A 23,844-nucleotide genomic window follows, 5' to 3' on the forward strand; every position below is an offset into this window, starting at 1 on the left:
TTCTATCATGATTTTTTAATATATATATGTATTTTTACACGCTAAGCTGCTCTCTATCTATACATATTGTGTGTGTGTGTGTATATATATATATTTATATATATATATATATATACTGAAATTCTAACTTGCTTTGGGTACATTTTAGGAAATTGATTAGGGGTTTGGGGTTGACCTATGATGTTCTCTATTTTTTCCCTTTAAGATAATGCAAAATAGGCTGCCAATTAGTACTTTGAAGTGGCACATCAAATTTGTGGGAACTCATTACTGAATTTAGCAGGATTGCCTAGAATATGTACAAATTTTTAAATCAAAAACTGTTTTTTCATGAGCAGTGGTGTTGGAGAAGAATTCAAAAGACTTATCTCTTTTGAAACATTAGTTTACATAGGAATGAAACGTGCAATCCAGAGAGAATCACATCCCTCATTAGACAACATGTCCCTGACGCCAAGTTAACAGCAGAAAGTGAAGAAAAACTTGTGTATAGTTTGCCCTTGGAAAGAACAAATAAATTTCCAGGTAATTTACTGTACGATCACATAAAAGACAGCTGAGTGTCTGTGACTGTGCTGATTGCATTTTCTGTTTCCCTCGGTTGGGTGTTAAAGCTTATACCATGAAAATATTTACCTTGCCTCCCGTTTCCAACATGATGAAGTGTGTTGCCAGATACATGGTTTTAGTGTGAGAGCAACTAAAATTTCCATGAATGTAGCTCACTGAGAAACCCAGATTTGCTCTTTGTCAGCATTAAATGAAACTTTGAAATATCTCTTCTGAAACAGCAGAAAATTTTAATTTCTGCTAGAGACACATTAAATAAGACTGTTTTTTACAACATTGAAGCAGTTCAATAGAGTCTTTGTAAATTATAATTTTGATTATAAATACAATATGCTCAGTATAGAAAAAAAAGTTGGAAAATACAGAGAATAAAATATAATTTACCCCATGCCTAGTGAATTTTTAAATAGACATACAGATACTTATACAAACACACATGGCCATAGTGGCACAAGAAATTTTAAAGCTTATGAAACACAATAAAGATGTAAAATAATAAAATCAATTTGAAAGACAAGAGATTGTCTTATGAGAATGTTTTCCTTGGATTGTTGTGGCAGCTCTAGTATGAAAATATTTTTTAGATTCATCTCTTCTGAGTAATCCTTAGAAATTAGTATTTTACTGTACTCATTACCAATTTTATTTGCATCATTTTGTTACTATTTGCTTTTTAGATCTTTACAGTGACCTTGATAAGTGTTCTGACCAGGGCATAATGAATTATGGTGTTTCCATGACGAATCTAAATGAAGTATTCTTGAACCTAGAGGGCAAATCAGCAAGTGATGAGCCAGGTATAAAAATGTGTGTCGAACAGAAAATTAAGAAAAAAGAAAATGACCATGTATTAATTCATATTCGTAGATTTTTATGTGGAATTCTGCCTAGGATGTGTAGTGGATATAAAATAGAGTTGTCAATTTTTTTAAATATCATAATTATTTTGTATCTAACATAATCAGGCTTGGTGCCAGGAAATTACTTTAGGATATTTGTCCACCTCCTATGTCAGTTATGGTCACATCCTTTTGGAATGCTCGCCTCCCCCTTATCATCAATAGCTCTCTGCTACTGTCATGAATTCTGGCTTTGTTTCTTACTTGCCATTCCCTATAAAAATGTGCTCTTGGTGCTGGCCCGGTGGCATAGTGGTTAAGTTTGTGTGCTGTGCTTCAGTGGCCTGGGGTTCGTAGGTTTGGATCCCAGGTGCAGACCTATGAACAGCTCATCAAGCTATGCTGTGGTGGCATCCCACATACAAAATAGAGAAGAACTGGCACAGATGTTAGCTTAGGGCCAATCTTCCTCACCAAAAAATAAAAATACAAAAAGTATTCTTACTTAGCTAATAAACTAATTCTAATTAATATATTAATAACAGATAACTAAATAAGGTATTATCTTCCCTTAGTTTACTTTGTAATAATAATAATTAGAAGAATTTAGGAGCCTACCGTGTGCCAGCCATTGTGCTCAGATGTTGGATTATATTGTTCTTAATTCTCATAGTAACTTCATGATGCAGGTGAGAAAACTGAGATTTAGAGAAGTTGAGTGATTAGCCAAATGTGGGATGCGAACAGGAGATCGTTCCTGGACTTTCTGTTACTTAAAACCACAGTATCTTGAAAGACTTGCTGAGATGTCAATCATCAGTGATGAACTAATCTTGTGGCAGAGATTGCAGATGACAGAGGAGAGCTTTTAGAACCCCGGCTATATAAATTTATGCCTGTGCTTTTGCCTAAGACTCGCTCTGCAAAAACCCCTCAGTGAAGAGCTGCTGCCATTGGTATGAAGGAAGAAATGCTTCCCAAGAAGCCCAGACTGTCTTCAACAGTTAATTTACTCGCTCGTTGAAACTGGGTCTGTTATATTTGTTTGAAGGAAACATTTTGAATATAGGTTATGGATATCAGTCGCTTAACTTGTTAGAAGAGTTGTTTCAAATATTCTAACATAATTTTCAAAGTTTCTAAAGAGAAAGTGCAAATAACATAGCCTATTATAATTGCTTATTACGTGGTTATAGATTTTGGCACTCAGAAACAGGAGAAAATCAAAGTGACAAGAGATACTGGAATTGAGTCTGAAACGCAACAGGCTCTTTGTTCTCTCCCTGAAATGAGAAAGGCCATCAGTACCGGAACTCTCTGGAGACGACAGGTCCTCGCAATGGCAAGGCTACGCTTCTTAAAGTTAAGGCATGAGAGGAAAGTTCTTTTGTCCTTGTAAGTATCAGACTACTTTAAATCTTACTAGTCAATATACACAAAAAGAGTTTAAATGTAAAGAAAATAAGTCTATTAATTTCTTCATTCATGTAACAAATTTTTTTGAGTGCTTGTAGTACTATTGTCCAGTAGTGAACATGGCTGACAAGGCCTTTAAACTTACTACCTTGTGATGGAGAAAAGTACCAATTAAATAATTGTCCATTAAAAATATGTTATTCGTTCATTATATCACAAATCTTTATTGAAGCCTGTTATGTAGGCATCGTTCTAGGTGCTTTGGTTATGTTAATGAGCAAAAAAAGCACAGATCCATGCCCTCGTGGTGTTTATACAAAATAGAGGTTTTACAAAATAGGTGTTTATACAAAATAGAGGTTACACAAAATAGAGTAGAATAAAGGTGTAGGGGGTACTTGTGGGAGTTGGGAGTGCCTTACAATTCTAAATAGGGTAGTCCGTGTTGACCTTATTGAAACGGCCACATTTAAGCCAAGATTAGAAAATATGAAGGGATTAGCAAATGAGAGGTAGAGAATAACAGTTCAGAAGACAAAGCGTCTATTGGATTTGGCAAAAAGGAAGTCATTAAAGGTCTTATCAAGAGAAGATCTAAGAGAAGACAGCTCTTGAGATGCTTGACCACGGAGGGAAGAAGAAAGAACAGTAGCTGAAGGGAGATTGAAGTCAGGAGGACTGGATCCATAGCAGTATTGCGGACCAGCCTTTGTTAGGAGAAACGACGTCACCTATTACAACAGATGGAAAGAATGAGAAGATGGGTGCATCTGTGGATGTTTTCTTTTCTTTTGGTGGTGATAAGACCAGAGACAGTTTCTATCTGATGAACTTTCTTTGTTTTTTTTTTTTCTATGAAATGTGAGAGACTGAGAGTGAGGGAGAAGGAGGTAGAGTCTGGGGTCTGATGAGAAAGTAGTTAGTGCAAAGAGTGGACTCGTGTACTTATCAGAGAAACAGAAAGATTCCCTGGAAGTGTTTCGGTAGTAGTTTGAGTTGGTGGAATGAGTTCAAGGATCTGAAAATAGTGTATTTTTTGCTAAAATATTGCATCTAATTTTATGAAAATTAAAATATATGTAAAATAGCTGATAAAAGTTAAAGTTTTACTTGAAATTGTGCACATTGCAAGCTTGAGGCCACAGTGTGAAACTTCTTTCCCTTCAGTACTACCCAAGCTGACCGTTTGAGGCTCCTGGTATCCCATAAAACCATTTCCCATTTCCCATGTTGCCCTGGTCAACCAGCATGCCCACGGAGGAACCTCCTGGATCTCAACTTTTCTCTTGTTGCTCTAGTACCCTTGGACACCTTGCAATGTGACATGAATTATGCAAAATTTGGAGGACATCTTCAAATTAATCTCACTTTTAGTTTCATTTTATGTAACTAAACCCCATATTTGTATGTTCAATTTTCATAGGTTGCCATTTATATAACATGTTTGTGACTTAACTAATCAGAGGGAAAATGTTCTAGACTCATGTTTTAATTTTCTTTTACTTAGGTTACTGGTACTTGGAATTGCTTTTATCCCCACCATTTGTGAGAAGATAATGTCTATGGCATTTTTTTACCCTCATCGTTGGGAGCTTTCATCCAGTATGTATTTCCTCTCTCTGGAACAACTCCCACAAACTCCTCTTACCAGCCTATTGATCATCAATAATACAGGTGAGAAGTAGGGCTTAAATTTAGTCTTAACTTTTATTATCAAAGATCTTTAGAAGGTGCAAACTTGAGAGGCCAAAAGGCCTATGTTAAAAACAACTTGAAGGGAAATGGGAAAAAAGTGGTGTGTGTCCATCTTGCTTCATTTTCCAAAGAAGGAAATTGATGGACTCTTTTTCAAATCAAGAAAAATAATAAATATAATGGAAAATATCAAGTTCACTTAATTTCACGAAAATATTTTGAATGGGTCACTAATGTTGTGAACGTCATTGCAAAGGGTTAGTGAGATTTAGCAGGTTGCATGATGAGTAGGACTGGTTTGTATCTCTAGAAGAAGCCTGGGTCCTGAAGCATGTATTATTTGTAATTACAAACATTACAGGGTTCTGGCAAAGTTTATAAAAATCACTAATAAAAAGTTTTGTTTCTGTGAGAATTGCAAATCTAACTCTTAGGAATAAACTCTTTTTCCTTTATAAGAATTATAAGATAAGTTAACATATTTCTCAAAGAAGTTGTTACACTGAAAATAGTAGACTGAATTTCAATGTCCCAGTATCAGAATTAATTTCATCATATTTTTAAAGAGTGACGGTCTTACCATGTTATTCTAGATATTCCTTAACATGAGAGGAAATCATTCTTATTTTAAAGCTTTGATTTGATTTTCTTGCTTTTATGCTGCCTTCCTTCGTGGTCTACATTAGGATCAAATATTGAAGACCTCGTGCGGTCACTGAAGCGTCAGGATATAGTTTTGGAAATAGGTGACTTTAGAAACAGAAATGGCTCAGATGATCCTTCCTATAATGGAGCCATCATAGTGTCTGGTGACTCGAAGGTATGTTTGCCACCAGGAACTCTTTTACCATGAATGGGTTTTTGCCACATTCTAAAACTTTGGAACTATAGAAAACAACTCAACCATTCTGTATCAGCATAGCTCAGCACAGCACCTTGGCCCTTTTTGAGTAAGGTGTGAAATTTTAGTCCCTTTAAGAGCATGTTTTCCATCCTCAGTAATTTCTTAAAGGGATCGTTTTTTATTAGTGATGTGATTTGTTATACAAGCAATGCATGTTATGTAACAACATAGATGGACCTTGAGGGCGTTATACCAAGTGAAATAAACCAGGCAGAGAAGGCAAATACTGCATGATATCAATTATGTGTGAATTCTAAAAAGAATAAGCCAAACTCATGGAAACGGAGTAGAAAAGTGGTTTCCAGAGACTGGGGGGTAGGAGAAACAGGGAAAGATAAAAAAAAGGGTACAAAATTTCAGCTGTAAAATGAATAAGGTCTGAGGGGATTTAATGTCAAATATGGTGACTACATGTAGTTGGTAATGCTGTATTGTATAATTGAAATTTTCTCAGAGCATTGAACTTAAATGTTCATATATATATATATGTGAGGTGATGGATGTGTTAGTTAACTAGATGGGAGAAACTCACAATGTACTATATGTATATCAAATCAAATCATCACAATGTACACTATAACTATCTTACAATTTTATTTGTCAATTTTACCTCAATAAAGCTGACAAAAAGCAGTGCATGTTTGGTAGAGATATTCAAATATTACTAAAGTATATATCATAGAAGGTAAAATTTTCTCTATGATTTCATTCCTTTATTTTTCCATATTATATTTCTATCAAGAGTTTGGTAAATATCTTCTGCACTCTTTTCATTTATAAGAACACAAACTCACTATGTATGATCTCATATTTGAAAATATATTTTCTAAATTGGAATTGTGTTAGAGGAATCCTGCAACTTTCTTTGTCACATAAAATCTAAATCTTTGACATCTTTCCACGTTAGCGAATGTTCATCTATTTCATTTATGGGATAAGTCACTTCAATTACAAAAATAATGCATTCTTGTACCAATTCAAAACGGCAGAAGTGTCAAAGAAAAATTAGTAGTTTCCTTTTCACCCATATTCCACCCTGGTAATATGTTAACTATACAATAAATATATTTACTTTAAGAATTTAGGATTTATATTTGTGTGCTTTTTTTTTTTTTTAAGGATTACAGATTTTCAGTTGCTTGTAACACCAAGAGAATGAATTGTTTTCCTGTTCTTATGGGGATTGTTAGCAATGCCCTTCTTGGGATGTTTAACTTCACAGAGCTTATTAAAATGGAGAGAAGCACATTTCCTGTTGTGAGTATAGCATTGACTTACATAAGGGGCAATATAGCAGAGGGATAAAGGGCAAGGATTCTGAGGCCACCACCTGAGTTTGAATCCTGCTTCTGCTACATATTAGGAAGTTTCTTAGCCACTCTTTGCCTTACTATCTTTATCTGTAAAATGAGGGCTGTAATAGTACCTGCTTTCTTTGATTATTGTGAGCATTAAGTGAGATTACTAAGTGCCTAGGACAGAGCCTGACATGTATATTTTTCATTCATTCTACAAATACTTCTTAAGTGTCTTCCAGATGCCGGGGATACAGCATAGACAAAAATCCCATTCTGTGGAACTTATGTTCTTGTAAGGGGGAGAGTAAGCATTCAATACACGTTTGCTTTTACATATTCCGAAAGATCAAGAATTTTTCAAGTAATTTTATCTTTAGTCTCATTAAATTTTTTAAATTAAAAGTTTTAATGGAAAAATTTAAATATATAATACAATTTCTTACTTTAGTAAATTAAATGTAACCTATCATCTTACCCCTTATTCTGATCTTTTTTTCCATTACATTTATTACCCCTTGATATACTATCGAGTTATGTTTTATCACTGGCCTCACCCCTCTAGTCTAAAATCTTGTCTGATCAAAAATTGTACCCACCTCCCCAAGACATAGAACATTGAAAGAGCCAAGATCCAAAAGGACGCTGAAAAATTTTAAATGATAGAGAAAAATCATAGAACTTTTAAAGAATCATAGTTGGGGCTTTGGTTCACTGTCCAGAACAGTCCTTCACACTTGCTGGATGAAATCGTATGTATTTGCTGAAATCAATGCATGAGTAGATGTGCTTGCAAACCTGGAACACAGAGAAGCCTCAAACCCAAATCCTTAATCTTATGTTAGATTTCCCTGGGGGAATTTGCTAAGTATGTCCTATGTACCGATTAGAGCAAATGTGGAAGATATATATATATATGCACCTTAGTGAGATTTATGAGAATGTATTGCCCAACTCTAAAATTATGATTATTCAACAGTTCTGTAGTGTTTTCTCTATTATTTTAAGAAAAGCAGCGTCCTTTTGGGTCACTTTTTATGTTTTATATCTTGTGGAATGCAGTGCAATTTTTGACCATAATTGATTTTAATAACCCTTTCTCAGCCTTCAAACAATTTCTAATGGGTGTGTTTGATTATGGTAGATTTAAAAAAGGGAAAAGTTGTGGAAATTGGGTGGACGTTTGGAAGTATATGCATAGTGGTTATGGAGAATGAAATTTGGCTGGAAAATTTCACAATAAGAAATTAACAGAATGCCAACTCTAGTTTTTTTGCCTATGAAGTAGGGCAATTTAAATCTGAAGGGAAAGTAGGTCTGGCTGAGCATAATAAGTCTTTAGAGGGAGAAAGACAGTGTTTGGGGGTTTCCTCTCAATGGTAGCAGGGCTTTCCACAGTACTAATGATGGCTACCTCTGCTCACTAGATAAAATAGCCTAGGGGCTCTGGGTACTGCCAGAGGGAATTCCCTAGAGCGTATATCAAGATGAAGAACATTCTGCTCATGCACAAAGTACCACCAATGGAGCTCTTTGTCACCTGCAGTCTCATAGAGGGTACCTTTCCTCTTGACCCTCTGTTCAGCTTCCTCCTTCTTCCCTTCTTTTCCCCCAGCATTGTTCACAATGCTTTGTTCAATCTTTAGACAGTAAATAGAACTCGAACTGAAGGGAGAAGTTACTGTGGCGGCTTTTGCTTCAGGTGCAATATGACACAAATTTATCTTTTCCAGGTAGCCTCTCGCCCTGAGTGAGTCCCATGTGGCCAGTGGGCCCCAAAGGGATGGGTTAGTTACATTAGTTTAGTTTTTGAATCTGCTTACAAAGATTATTACTCATGAACTTGCAGAATATTTGTCTTAGCATATTACCTCCAGACATCAAATATGATCTTTGTTGATTCCCCCAGTTTATTAGCTGGGTCCCTTACATGGATTCTATTCTTTCTTTCTGACACAGCCCTGACAGAGCTCCTTGATTTGCCCTTTTGTTAAACAAAATCAGAAAATGGGAGATGATGCCTGCCTGCATGGCCTTCTTCCCTTACCATCTATGTAAACCCAGATAAAATCCGTGTGTGTGTAGGGGAAGGGAGCTTATCAAGGAAGCAATTTGGGATATTAATTTTGTCTCCTGTGGATCCAGGGCAGCTGAGTTCTCCCTTAGTCCCTCATGAATAACTTTTAAAATATTCAATTGGAAATTTTGTTTGTTTAGGAAAGTTAAAATTTTCAGGTTTTTTTTTTCTAGTTTTTAGATTTTCACCTGAAACAGGTATTTTCTTTTAAAGAAAGCAATAATTATTATTTGTTTTTTTTACACAGGCATAGCCTAACAAGATAACCGTTATATTTAGAGTAGGGATTAGTATAATATTGTTTACTGCCCACTGGTTGAGGGACATGATTTCTTTTTATTTTCAGCCACAATCACCCCTTTAGTCAGGTGTAACAACTTCCTGTCTCAGCAAGACCTCAAATCTTCGGGCTGGTTTGTATCCCAGCAGAAAGCATAGGTCAGTGGTTGTCCTATTTTAACATGCATCAAAATCATCTGCAGGACTTTTTAAAGCAGATTGCTAGGTACACTCTTCAACATTGGTCTTAGCAGTATTTTTTCAAATACTACGCCTACTCAGACAAGGGAAACAAAAGAAAAGATAAACAAATAGGACTACATCAGACTAAACAGCTTCTGCAAGGCAAAGGAAACCATCAACAAAACTAAAAGACAGCCCACTAACTGGGAGAAAATATTTGCAAATCATATATCTGACAAGGGGTTAATTTCCAAAATAATAAAAACTCATACAACTCACCAACAGAAAAACAAACAACCCAATCAAAAAATGGGCAGAGGATATGAACAGACATTTTCCAAAGAAGATATACACATGGCCAATAGGCATATGAAAAGATGTTCATTACTAATCATTAGAGAAATGCAAATCAAAACTACAAGGAGATGTCACCTTACACCTGTCAGAATGGCTATAATTAACAAAACAAGAAATAAGAAGTGTTGGAGAGGATGTAGAGAAAAAGGAACTCTCATACACTGCTGGTGGGAATGTAAATTCATGCAGCCACTATGGAAAACAGTATGGAGATTTCTCAAAAAATTAAAAATAGGGGCCGGCCCAGTGGGGTAGTGGTTAAGTTTGTGTGCTCTGCTGCGGCAGCCCAGGATTTGCTGGTTCAGATCCCGGGCATGGACCTATGCACAGCTTATCAAGCCATGCTGTGGCAGGTGTCCCACATATAAAATAGAGGAAGATGGGCACAGATGTCAGCTCAGGGCCAATCTTCCTCAGCAAAAATAGGAGGACTGGTGGTGGATGTTAGCTCAGGGCTAATCTTCCTCAAAGGAAAAAATTAAAAATAAAAATACCATATGATCCAGGTATCCCACTACTGAGTATTTACCCAAAGAACATGAAATCAACAATTCAAAGAGGTTTATGCATCCTTATGTTCATCGCAGCATTATTCACACTAGCCAAGACGTGGAAGCAATCCAAGTATTCATCAACAGATGAAAGAAGATGTCATATATATATCCAACGGAATACTACTCAGTCATTAAAAAATACAAAATCGTGCCATTTGCAAGGACATGGATGGCTCTTGAGGGTATTATGCTATGTGAAAGAAACCAGACAGGGAAAGACAAACACTATATGATTTCACTCATATGTGTAAGGTAAACAAACACATGGACAAGGAGAACAGATTAGTGGCTACCAGAGGGGAAGGGGGTAGGGGGAGGCCAAAAGTGGTAGAGGGGCACATATGTCTGCTGACAGATTTAAACCAGACTATTGGTGGTGAGCACGATGCAGTCTATATGGACACTGAAATATAATATTGTGCACCTGAAATTTACACAATATTATAAGCCAATATGACCTCAATAAAATAATTAGGCCTGATTGGCACTAGGCACTGCACAGGATGGGGGAGGATTCTGTGCTGCATTAAATTCTTTCTGGGTACACATCTTCTCAGAGCCTTTCAATGTGCATTTTGACTCTTTAAGAGGGAGTAAAAACTCTTAGTGTTTCTCAAATATACTTCTTTATGGAACCCTTGGGAAAAAAAAACCAACACACTGTTGGGTCCCATTTCTAGAGATTCTGAATCAGTCTTAGTCTATTGTTATAACAGTAATAAATTACCCTGTCTGGAAAACAACTTAGATTTATAGTAAGACCCCTCCATTTCTCCAAGATTGTTTAATTTAAACTTTTCTGGAAATCAAGAAATATTTATGCAGGAAAGATTTGCTCCCTTCTAATTATATCTTGTATATAGGACCAGGAACACAAGAACAATGGCAAGACAATTACTTTCAGAGTTTTAGAAGCTATTTTATTTATAATTCATCCACTTGGAAACAGGGAACTGGAGCAAATGACAACTTAGCTCAGTACTTCAAAGGCGATAAATGTAGCTCCAGAGTATCTGTCTTCATTTAACAATTACTAGATGCAAATATGAAAGAGAAACTGCTCAAGCCCTCTAAATATGCACATATAAAATTAAAAATTTAAACTTCTTTTGATATCGCATTGTTCCTGAGACTGGAACCTTCCATTAAGGGTAACAACACATGTTTACTTCTCTCTTTGTTTGCTTCTTAAATCCGACGTATGCTTTCGTTTTGAGTTTTTCTCAGTTTCCCCAAAACATGTCTTATAATTATGATTGTATGATTTGTAACAATTTCAATAGCTTACAGATGTGTTTTGAACTACTAGGATGACGCAATGCTGGGAATTGGGTTTTTGGACTGGTCCTTACTTTTGTTGCTTGCAAACTGCGTTTCTCCTTACATCGGCATGAGCAGCATCAACGATTACAAGGTAAGAGGCAGAGGGGGAGGGAGAAGGAAAGGGAGGAAAGAGAACGATTTTATCTGACTTTAGTAATTAGAATTTCATTGTTTTATGTACACAGGATTGCCCTTCAAGAAAATTGTGTTTCTGTATAAATTACGTTATCCTAATCTCATTATAGATTCTGGTAAATGGTTATTCATGTCAGAGAGGTCAGGAAGTTCATTACTCAACAGAATAAGATTGCCTCAGCTTTAAACGGAGTCATACTAAATCAACTTCAGAGACGGAAAATGTGGTCCTTTGTGATTGCGTGTAGTTGCTTCACAATTCCAAAGAGAATTTGTATTTTTAACTATAGCATGAAATATAAGATATATCACATTTCCAAACTTTTAATTACATGTTTGTAAGTTGGACTTTTAAAATTTATAGTATAGTCATTTCTGCTTGTCTACGCCAAAGGGTTAATCAGCTTTACCAATAGGTCATACTTTTCCTATTGAGTCAATGGCTCTGCATTCCCAGATGGGTTGTCAGATACTTAGGAAGATGCCATTTTCTGATCACAGAGACGCTATTTTCTTTGGGAGAGTATTAGCGTCTTAGTTGTCCTGAGGCTTACTTCCCTAAACCTGGGCTGGAAAGTTACTGAAGCTCAGATTCACTGTATAAAACAACATAGACTAAAAAAACTAGCTGCTGCTACATCATAATATTTCTAAAATTTATTAAAAAATACTATTTCATGTAAACCAAGTCTCTTTTCTACCTAAGATTTCAACCCCTCCTGTATCCCTTCTGTTTCTTTGTCAGCAAAAAGCTCAGTCTCAGTTATGGATTTCAGGCCTCTTCCCTTCAGCATACTGGTGTGGACAGGCTCTGGCGGATATTCCATTATATGGTCTGATTCTTCTTTCAATACGTTTAACTCACCACTTCATGTTTTCGATTTCCATACTTTCATGGGGACTTGTGTTTGCTCTGGTAAGCGATAATTCTTTTCCCCAGGCCAAATATAATAATAGAATTGAAACAAAAATTCATTTGTTTTAACATCATTAACGAAAGGTATATGCCAGAAAATTGCCTTAGACAACTTTATGACCTGATTCTCTCCCTGCTCCCATCCCATACATGATCTGCCATCTCTAATCTCACTATTACTTCTGTTGTTTGCAGGTGGTTTGCATGATTGGTTGTGCAGCTTCTCTTATATTCCTCACATATGTGATTTCGTTCATTTTTCGCAAAGGGAGAAAAAATAGTAGCTTTTGGTGTCTTGGCTTTCTTATTGTAAGTATCTCTCTCTATGCACATTTATATTGTTTTCTTAAAGTTTATTTTTAAAAATGCAAAGTTAAGAGCCAGCCCTGATGGCCTGGCAGTTAAAGTTCAGTGTGCTCTGCTTTGGCAGCCCAGGTTTGGTTCCCAGGCACAGAACATCACCGTCTGCCAGTAGCCAGGCTGTGGTGGTGGCTCACATAGAAGAATTAGAAGAACTTACAACTGTGTATCACTATGTACTGGGGCTGGTGGGGAGAAAAAGGGGAGGAAGACTGGCAGTAAGATGTTAGCAAAGGGCAAATCTTTCCTTGCAAAAAAATTTAGAAAAAATGAAAATGCGAAGTTAAATATAAATACTTAGAAGAGGATAGAGTCACTTCTTTTGTACTCCAATTATTGTTGGACCATGTTCATAGTTTCACCTATTTTTTGCTCATTTTCTTTCTCCTATTTTCCATCTTTTCTTTGAGGTTTCTCTTTTACACCTGTTCCTTTGGAAAGAAACAAAGTATCTGTAGAAATCCTGGTACATATGTCATAAGAAGTAATGTCCTATTAACTGTTGGAATTAGTCCTTGACCTATTTGTTTTTTCCCTTATGCATCCCAATATAAAGGGAGATTTGTCAGTTTCATCCTTTAATCAATTTTTGCTTTATATATTTTGGCATTATTTTATTGGGTACATTCAAGTTTGAAATTGTATAGTGATCCAACTTATTCTAATACTGGCTTTTGGTTATAAAGTCAGATGTGTCAAATATTAATGTGGGCACACAAGATTTTTTTTATTTAGTATTTGCCTGATAAATGTTTTTTGTCATGTCTTTACTTTTAAACTTCCAGTGTCTTCATGCTTTAATGTGTGTCTCTTGTAAAGCAAATATAGTTGGATTTTATTTGTGGTTGTTTTTTAATTCAATCTGACAATCTCCGTCTTCAATTTGAGTTTATTATGATTGCTAATATGCTTGAACTTGTTTATTTCATTTCACTTTGTGCTTTGTATTTGCGATGTACATTATACGATTTCTTCTCTTTTTTTGCCCTGGTTTTTTTGTTCGGTTGAATTTGTTTTCTTTTATTCCATGTTTTACTCCCTTCTGGTTTGGAGGTCAGAAATCTTATTTTATTACTTTGGTGGTTACTCTTTGCATTTGCTAGGGCTGCCATAATAAACTACCACAAATTGGGTGGCTTAAACAACAGAAACCTATTTTCTACAGTTCTGGAGGTAAAAGTTCGAGATCAAGGTGCCCACAGAGTTGTTTTTTTCTGAGGCCGCTCTCCTTGGCTTTCAGATGGCCATCATCTCCCAGTGTCTTCACATGGTCTTTTGTGTGTGTCTGTATCTCAATTTCCTCTTCTTATAAGGTCAATAGTCATATTGGGTTGGGGCCCACCTCAATGACCTCCTTTAATCTTAGTTACCACTTTAAAGATCCTGTCTCCAAATACAGTCGCACTCGGAGCTACCGGGGTTAGGATTTCGACATATGAATTTTGGGGTGACTTCGTTCAGCCCATAACATCCTTGATTGTTTTTTTTACGTGCTAAACTTAACAAAGCCTAAAGTTAGTCAATATCCTATTTACTTCCAACACTATAATTTAGAGACTTTATTATCAGTAATTGCTTGCCCTACTTCCATGCTGTTTTCTAATGTTTTGGTTCTTTCCTTTTTTAATTCCACAAATAAACATAATTATTATTATTAAGAACTTAAGATTTGTAAACTTCTTTTTAGATCAGTTTCTTTGTTCACCATTTACACTTGGAGCTTAGTCTTCTCTTTCTCTCTGTCATTTTAATTTTTGCCGTCTAAAGTGAATTATTTATATGTTCTTTTATGAAGGTCAATCACCTATAAACTCTTGCAATTTTTATTACCTTTTCCCACTCTCATTCTTAAAAGATAATTTTGCTGCATATACATTTCTTGGTTGACAATTACTTTCTGTCATCACTAAAAAACTTCTATATTCTTGCTTACATTTTTATCATTGAGATGTCTGCTGTCAGTTAATTGTAATTCCTTTGTAGAGGATCTGTCTTTGACTACTTTTAAGATCTTTGAGTTTAACATCCTTAATTTCACTGCCATGTTTCTAGGTGTGGATTTGTTTTTATTTATCTTTTTTCATATGAATTGTAGTGCTTGGATCTGTGAATTAATTTCTTTTATTAGTTCAGGAAAATTCTTAGTCAGGATCTCTTCAAGTGTTGCCTCTTTTACTAAAATAAGAATAAAATATTTATTCTTTCCTCCTGAGACTCTACTGAAATAGTCTTACTGTCTTACTGGTAGTTATTCTTAGTCTGTTCTCCACATCTCTTAACATTTTGTTAAAATTTTTCATGTTCTTGTCTTTGCTGCATTCTGGGAAATGCTTCAGACTTTTCTTCCAATTCACTTATTTTTTTTATTCAGCTGTGTCTATCTTTAGTCTTTGACTGATTTAAAAAATTTCAATTTTTTTTTCCAAAACTCTATTTGGTTCTATTTCAAATATCTCCACTTGTTCCTTGCAGTCTTTTGTTACTTGATTGTGTTTTTTTATTCCATATTTTATTTCTTTGTATATTTAATTAAAATAATATTTGTATTTGTTATTTGACAATTCTAATACCTAAAGTCTTCAAATGGTTTTAGTCTATTGTTTTTCACCCTCCTGACTCACACTTATTGTGACTTGTTGCCTTGTATGTTTGATTTTTTTTTTTTATTGGGAGCTCATATTTGGTTGCCCTTTAAGTATGGAACTCCCAAGATCCTAAATTGGAAATATTTTCATCCCAAAAGAATTCTCAATTACTTTTGCAAGAAGTAAAGTGCAGAACCCAACTAGGATGGCATAAGCCATCTTAGTGTCATGCATGAATATGGTATTTGCAAGGAACACCCATAAAGAGGGTTTCATTTTGTTCCCCTGAAAGTATTTGCAGGGAAGGACCTTAAGTAGGGCCAAAGTCCTAGCCTCTCGATCCCTGCACTGAGAGGGGCATTTATTCCCAGGTCTCTCAGATTTGCTGTTTACATAATGGTCCAAGTCAGGTTGCAGGCTTTGTTTTTGCCCTTGAAGAATTCCCTCACTTTTTTTTCTGAGGCTAGTAGTGCATTTAAAGGACATTTGATAACTTTCCCAAATTTAATTGTTTGGTTTGGGTAAGGTCCTTAGGTTATCTAGTCCTCCCTATTTCTACATACAGGAATCCATACCTAACTTTTAACACTATAGTTTTATAAAGCAGTGAATGTAGAATCTAGTTTATAGCATATGGAAGAGTAAATATAGAATGGGGAAGTAGAAACAGGAAGTGTTTTACTACTCCTTAGAAAAACTGTTGTTGCTTGCCAGAAGGAAGAGTTAATGGAAAGATTCTTTTTATTTTTCTGATGAGACAAGATAGATGGGCTAATTTGTGCAGGAAGATAATAAAAGAAAAAAGGAAATAAGAAGCCAGTAGGATGGTCAAAGATAAGTTCTTTCATTGCCTTGTTAGACGTAGAAAATTTAACTTCAGTTTTCTGTAAAACTTAAGATATATTGCTACATATTTTGTTAAAGCAATCCTTTGATAATTATAAATGCTATGGCCAGTAAATCTTCGAGGAGATTCTGATGCAAAGTTATAAAATAAGCTGATGAGCCCTCATATTATTTCAATTTATATAGTTTTCTCCTTCAGAAAAATGTTTCTTGTGCTTGTGGAAGAAACAGTATTTATATCCTTTTTGTACTATTATCTATTTCATATGTGTAAGTTCTTGGTACCCAACACATTACACATTGGCTTGATGTATGGAGAGTTGACTCATACAATAGCTTCTTATAAAAGTATGATGGTTAAGAACTTGGCTGCTGGAGTCCGACAACCCCAGGTGTGAATCCTTGATCTGGGTTAGGATTGAGTTTGTTAAAGAGTGTTGATTATCACAGCACTGGTAAATTTCTCATCAAAGTACTTGGTAAATAGTAAATGCTCAACAGGAGTTTCTATCCTCTTCTTTCTCTTTCTCTTCCTCTTGTTATTCCTGTAACTACAGTGACTACAATTCCATTTAACAAAATATTTTGCATAAATTGGACTCTCAAATGCATCTTTTTAAATTATTTGAGGAATAAAAACATAAAAATAGAAATTCTTATTCTTTACCTTTTCCAATATTAATTAATTAATTAATATTTATGGTACTCCGCTGGCACATACCTGACACCTGGCTTGAACAAGACAAAGTCTCTGCAATTGAGAGGCTTACCTTCAGTGAAATATATAAAATAAAGTGATTCCTATTCAAATAAAAATATATACTGTTTGGAATGTCACATGGATTTGTAATGGAAGGAGAACTGGAGGTGGGGAATCCACTTAGGAAACTACTGACACAGTCTGAGCGGGGATACTCGCTGCCCTGTACAGTGCTAGATCCATATTATTTTCCTCTGGGGATGTTTTAAACCTTTCAATAGTCCTACCTCAGATATCAAAATGGGTAATTCTCATATTTCTCCTATTGCTTAAATATGGCAATAAATACCCAGCTCAAAATTTATTTTGTCTTTTTACCTTTTAAGTTAATCAGTTAATATCAGTTAACTGATATTATCATATCATCAAGTCATATCATCTGTTAATTCTTAGCTGTATCCTGGTGCTGAAATCATCTGAGGACTTATGGTAGTAAACAAAGTAAATAATGTTACATCTCCTTCTTTTATTGTTGCTTCTATCCATACTAGGTAGTACAATTCTCTCAGATATGCACGTCAGACCTTATTGTATTCCTATGTTTCAGCTGTAAAGATAGTTTGATGCTTCCTAAAGAGGAAACCCTAACAATATTGGTGTATATGAGGTGAAAATTGAAAATGAGAATATTTCCCAGGACAACAGATTATTCATAGAGAATATCTTAAAATGTTAAATATAACCGAGAAAATTATAATACCTCTGGATTTTTTTCTTCTAGATCTCAATATTTGTATTCATCATCCTGGTATCAACTCACTTTGAACGTTTCAAGTTAATTTTATGCATGATTTTAATACCTTTGTACACTTTAAGTGGATTTTTCACGTTTTTGATAGAGGTAAGCAATATTTCCTACTGTGTCACTGGCCTTGATCATGTAGCCCATTAATAACATCTTTACCCAATGTTGGAACAGGTACATTTTGTAAAATTCAGAAATTATTCAATGCTGATAAGTCATGAAAATAAGATTTTAAAACTGTATAAAGTTGAAAGTTGTCAAATTCATTGAAACTAGTATTCATACCCATAGGAAAGTGGGTAAATCTATTTAGAAATGCAGTAGGAAGCACAAGCTTGTTTATGAGTTCCAAGAGGGGGTTATGAGAGAGGACCTGAACTTTTCCATTGTTACAAAACACACTCTCTTGGGGAGAATCAGTCTTACCATAAGGTAAAAGTTTTCCATTTCAATTTTGATAAATATCTGAAGTTCTTATTGTGCTTAAGTCTATCTTTTCCTAAAATATAGGACTGCATGGAAGATGTGACATATTGTGCTCTTTGCGTACCACTTAGGGTCAATAAATTGCTTTTGGAGTGTGTGGTTGGTAGGGAAAGGAGAGCGTGATGCTACTAAGTGCTTCTGGGAGAAACCAGGCACTACTGAGAGTTTGGGGGAACTGTTGATAAACCTCACCTACCAAGCAGTTCCGTACTTTGTCACTCCCACTAAAAGGAAACTTGTAAGTCCCTACTACATAGAATTGGAAAACAAAAAGTGCTGGAGATTATCACCAAGGAAGGATGTCAGCTCATCCACAGACTTTGGTATCAGAGAACAAGTCTTATCCCAATTCATGGCATATTCCCAGGTGCCCCATGGAACATCAAGTACAATGTATGCATATTTAATGTATAACTTTTATATTCACAAAGGAGAGCAACTTTCATTTAACTCTTGTTTATCTTCAACAGCTGTCCTTTATAAATATGAGAAGCTCTGAAAGTCTGGACATTGGAATAGATGATGTTAATGAAACCATTCTCTTAACAATCTTAATAGTAAGAAAAATTTTCTGAACATATACTGCATAGGATTCATAGCTGTGTGATATACTTGATCTTATTCAAAGACTGGGAAATTTAAATATCCTAAAAATACCCACTCTTACTATATTCTGCTTTCAAATATAGTGGCAGTAAAACCTAAAGATATTTTTCTATATAGAGTCATCGATAGTCTAATATATACTGGAAATTCTAAAGACTTGATTGCAATTATTATGATATACCTGCTTGATGTGATATATGTATCTAAAGACAGTTTGAGGTGGTTTATAAGAAATATCACAGATGTGTGACTAAAAATAATTTGAATGTGGATAAAAAGTAAGTTAATTTGAATAATGAAGAAGAGTGGGGAAAATTATGTGGAGTTTTATACTGGGAAAAGATACTGACACAAAGTACAAATGTTATTTCTGTGCATTATGGTAACTGAGGCAGAAGGGGGAAACACAATGGCTTACAGGCTCCTTTTTTCTCTTAATGGCAGAACAGCAGATTATCAAAGGAGAAAAATTTGCTAAATTTTTATAAATTTATAAAATTATATACATTTTCACATAGATCTTTGTATATTGAATATATGTTCTTATTTTGTCAATAAATGCGGAGATGCTCCATATACACTAATTTTTAACTGACCATTAATAAATACTAAAATTATACAATTGTTTGGGGTATATATTCATTAAAATGTGCAACTCTGGCTAACACCACAAACAAAGCCTGGAACCTCCAAGCCTTAAGACAATGAAGATTTATTTTTCACTCACATAAAGTTCAGTGCGGGTTATGTGGCCCTCTTCCATTTTGTAGCTATGTCATCTGAAACTCTTAATCTCCACAGTTGTCTCTGAAGGGGAAGAGGTTAAACCATTGCACAGGATATTAAAGGTCAGGCCTAGAAGTGGCTTGCGTGACTTCCTACCATACGCTTCGTGGCTCTTTGTCTACCTGTTTTTAGTTAGTTATGTGTGGTTGTAAAAACAACTGCAGGTTTGCTTCAGATGTAAGTTTCATTTCAGATTTTTTAAATTGTGATAAAAAAATACATAACATAAAATTTACCATCATAACCATTTTTAAGTGCATAGTTCAATAGCGTTAAGTAATTTTTCTAAGAGTTTTATAATTTTGGAGCTTATGTTTAGAACTTTAATCCATCTTGAGTTAATTTTTGTACATAGTGTAAGATAAAGGTCGAACTTCATTCTTTTGCTTGTGGATATCCAGTTTTCCCAACTCCAGTAGTTGAAGAGACTGTCCATTCCCTGTTGAGTGGTCTTGGCACCCTTGTTGAAGGTTGTCTGATAACATATGTGAGGGTTTATTTCTGGGGTCTCTATTCTATCCATTGTTCTATTTGCAGATATAAGTTTTGTACATGGTGTATTCCTTTATTCTCTTTCTCTCTCACAGTATAATGATGGCCACCTAAGTCAATTTGGAACAATACAGTCTGAGGATGCTTGTATTTCAATTTGGAACAATACAGTCTGAGGATGCTTTTATTTCACTTTTAACATTGAAGGATAGTTTTAGTGGCTATAGAATGCTTAGATTTTTTCCAGCTTTTGAAAGCTCTTTGAATATGTCATTCCGGTTTCTTCTGGATTCCATTGTTTCTGGAGAGAAGCCAGCCATTAATTGTGTTCATACTCTTTTCTAAGTGATGAGTTCTTTTTTTCTCTTACTGCTTTCAAGATTGTCTCTTTGTCTTTCAACAGTTTGACTATAATCTGTCTAGGTGTGGATGTTTTTGTATTTCTCCTACTTAAGGTTTGTTGAGCTTCTCAGATGTGTAGACTGTTTTTCATCAAGTTTTAGAAGTATTTGGCCATTTATTTCTTCAAATATTTTTTCTGCCCTTTCTCTCTCTCCTGTTATTCTGGGACTCCTGTTACATGTGTATTGGTGTGTTTGATGTCCCCCAGTTCTTTAACGGTTTGCTGATTTATCTTTCATCTTTTTTCTCTGCTTTTCAGTTCAATTATGGAAAGTCTGTCTTTGATGAGTCATACTTTAATTTTTTAAACATTATTTTCTTTGGTTCAGTGGACCTACTTACAGTAATTTCTTTTTTGTCTTTAACTGCTAAATCCAAAATCTGCTAATATGTGGAGACAATTTCTATTGACTGATTTTTTTACCTAAGTGTGGTTCACTCTTTCCTGTTTCGTGATGTTTTGCTGTTTTTAAAATATACTTAAATATGTAATTCTCTGGATAATTTTTATGGTTTGTTACATGCTAGAGACTAGCAATTTTAATATAATTTCTCCAAAAATGGGCATTTAGTTATCTCAATGCATTTTTGAATACTCCATTTTATGCTGTCTAAAATGAAATAACATCTTTATCAGTATTGTATTTACTTATGTGTATGGATCTAATTCTGTTTATATTCTCTTTACCCCACTGATCCATTTGTTTATATCAATGCCAGGACTACATTGTTTTAATTACTGTAGCTTTGTATATTTTGCTTAATTTAAAATGATAAGTACCCCCTCCTCATTCTTATTTGTCAAAAATTTTCTGTTTTCACATAGAATTGAGTAGTTAAGTGTCAGAAAGTGGCATGTAGATTTTTGCAGACATTGTTTTAAATGTCTGATTCATTACAGCAGAATTTATGAGTTCAAAATATTGATTTTTAAATATTTTTCTGCATTTAAGACATTTTATATGCTATAATACTTTTACTTTATATTTTTATTTTATTTCACTTTTATACATTTTTGGTTAAGTTTATTCTTGTGCACATTTATTTATTTATACCTTTAGCCATTAAAGTTTTTTCACTGTACATTCTAATTAGTTCTTATTGGAATATAGGATTTTTGTGTAGTTGTCTTGTGTTTGTTTACTGAATTTTCTTCTTATTTCCAATCTGTTTTCAGATACTGATCTTGTATTTTCTAGTTAAACAACATTATCTTTAAATAATTACATATATATTTGAAAACATATACTGCCTTATATATTCTTGCCTCATGATACTGCCTTGAATCTCTAAAACAATATCAACTGATACTGTTGCTAGCAGGCATCCTTACATTGTTTATGATTTTACTGAGACGTTCTTAGTGTTTACCATTAGTATTATATTAACTGTTTAAAATATCAACTATTTATCTTAAATCTCTCAATTCCTAGTTTACTAGAGTTTTTAGTCTTCTGTTTTTTGCTTTTAGTATTTATCAAGAATGAATCTTGAATTTTATCAAAGGCTGTGTGCATTCAGAAGAGTCAAAGATTTTTTTACTATATTTATTAAGATAATTAATGAATTTTATTTCATATTTCATGTTTAAGAAAACTTTCCCTCCTTGAGGTCATGAAAATATTCTTTTATATTGTATTCTGAAAGATTTCTATTTTCCTTACATATTTATGTCTCTAATCATCTAAAATTGACTTTTTTTCTGTGTTGTGAAGTAAGGGTCCTATTTATTTTTGTCTTTAAGGAGACCCAATTGTCCCAGTACTACTTATGGCAAAGTCTGTACTCTTCCCCTTGATATTCAGAGCTACATCTGTTCATATATAAAATGCCCATATATGTAGGGTCTGTTTCTGGGGTATCTATTTCACTTTCTTTGCTTCTGCCAAGTTCTTAGGGATGCTACTAGTCTGACATTGCTTTAAATCACATGCTAGGCATGAGGTTCTTTGGACCATTCAGGTGATGTGAATTTGGGCTACAAATCTCTGCAAAGGCTGGCTTCCATCTCCACCTTCACTCCCCGTGGTCATCACCCAAGGCAACTATCTTAGAAATCTCCTGGGTGTTCTTTTCATCCTTCACTAAGGCTATAACCCTTTCAGGTCCATGCTTTATTAGAGAAAGGATTGCCTGTTCTACTCTTTCCTTGGAGAAAACTTCTGTCTTCTGCTCCTGATGTGAAAATTGAAGTTTGAGAGGTTCGGGGCTTGGAGAGTAACTCCAGGAAAAGAGTTGCTTTGATGCTAAGCCTTCCTCCTGCTGTCACTTCAAAAGTCCTTACTATCTTGTCTGACTTTCTATGCTTTAAAATTAAAAAAAAAATTTAATCCAGAATTTTTAGTTTTCTTCAGGGGGAGGGTTGGTTTGAACAATCTCCATGTGAGAAGCATTTTATAAGATTTTGTCACTTTTATAAGAAAATGGTCAAGTCATCTATGACAAAAGGCAAATATTACCTGCTGAGTTTGAATCCCATGATGATGCTAATTCTAATTATCTTTCTTTGCTTTTAGCCATACCTTCAGAGTGTCATTTTCCTTTTTGTTATAAGGTGTCTGGAAATGAAGTATGGAAAAGAACCAATGAGGAAAGATCCAGTTTTCAGGTGGGGAGAACGTTAACTTCTGAATGTAACTTAAATATTTAATGTTTATGGCAGTACAATTAACATCCATTTATTAGGACAGATTTCCTATCTAACTCTCGGTTAGGCCCATTAGACAGCGTTATTCTGAAACAAAACAAAACAGGATTAGGTTGAATGCAGGGAGACACAGTTTCTAAATCATCAGTCTTACTGATTTTACACGCACTGAGTTTTGTCCTGTTCATCTCTATAAGCAGTGGTTAAGCACCGAACCTTGTTTTTCTCCTGCTTATGGCAAGGATAGGTCCCTGAGTATAAGACACAATAAAAAATTGGTGTTCAGGGCCTGCCCGGTGGCGCAGTGGTTAAGTGCGCATGTTCCGCTTCGGCCGCCCAGGGTGCGCCGGTTTGGATCCTGGATGCGCGACATGGCACTGCTTGGCATGCCATGCTGTGGTAGGTGTCCCACATATAAAGTAGAGGAAGATGGGCATGATGTTAGCTCAGGGCCAGTCTTCCTCAGCAAAAAGAGGAGGATTGGCAGCAGTTAGCTCAGGGCTAATCTTCCTAAAAAGAAAAACAACAACAACAAAAAATTTTCAGTATAAGTGTGTGAAGTGTTTTGAAAAGGCAAAAGAAACCA

General features: G+C 34.9%; 1 protein-coding gene across 11 annotated transcripts in view; it reads left to right on the top strand.

The window, feature by feature from the left end:
• ABCA10 (ATP binding cassette subfamily A member 10) overlaps positions 1-23,844 on the top strand; it is a 61,181-nt gene that overhangs the window by 28,847 nt on the left and 8,490 nt on the right. For 8 of the 11 annotated variants that reach the window (XM_070226977.1, XM_001493969.7, XM_014739136.3 and 5 more), the window contains exons 18-29: positions 386-525; positions 1,248-1,367; positions 2,606-2,804; positions 4,333-4,499; positions 5,207-5,340; positions 6,544-6,681; positions 11,479-11,583; positions 12,373-12,543; positions 12,739-12,852; positions 17,816-17,935; positions 18,796-18,882; positions 23,128-23,219. In XM_070226977.1, coding sequence (XP_070083078.1) covers positions 386-525; positions 1,248-1,367; positions 2,606-2,804; positions 4,333-4,499; positions 5,207-5,340; positions 6,544-6,681; positions 11,479-11,583; positions 12,373-12,543; positions 12,739-12,852; positions 17,816-17,935; positions 18,796-18,882; positions 23,128-23,219 — 1,587 coding nt within the window. The remainder of the gene's footprint in view (positions 1-385; positions 526-1,247; positions 1,368-2,605; positions 2,805-4,332; positions 4,500-5,206; positions 5,341-6,543; positions 6,682-11,478; positions 11,584-12,372; positions 12,544-12,738; positions 12,853-17,815; positions 17,936-18,795; positions 18,883-23,127; positions 23,220-23,844) is intronic. The other 3 variants (XM_070226982.1, XM_023652144.2, XM_070226981.1) reach the window with 2 other exon arrangements.

The sequence above is a fragment of the Equus caballus genome, chromosome 11, assembly GCF_041296265.1.
Source record: "Equus caballus isolate H_3958 breed thoroughbred chromosome 11, TB-T2T, whole genome shotgun sequence".
In the NCBI taxonomy this organism is placed as follows: Eukaryota; Metazoa; Chordata; class Mammalia; order Perissodactyla; family Equidae; genus Equus; species Equus caballus.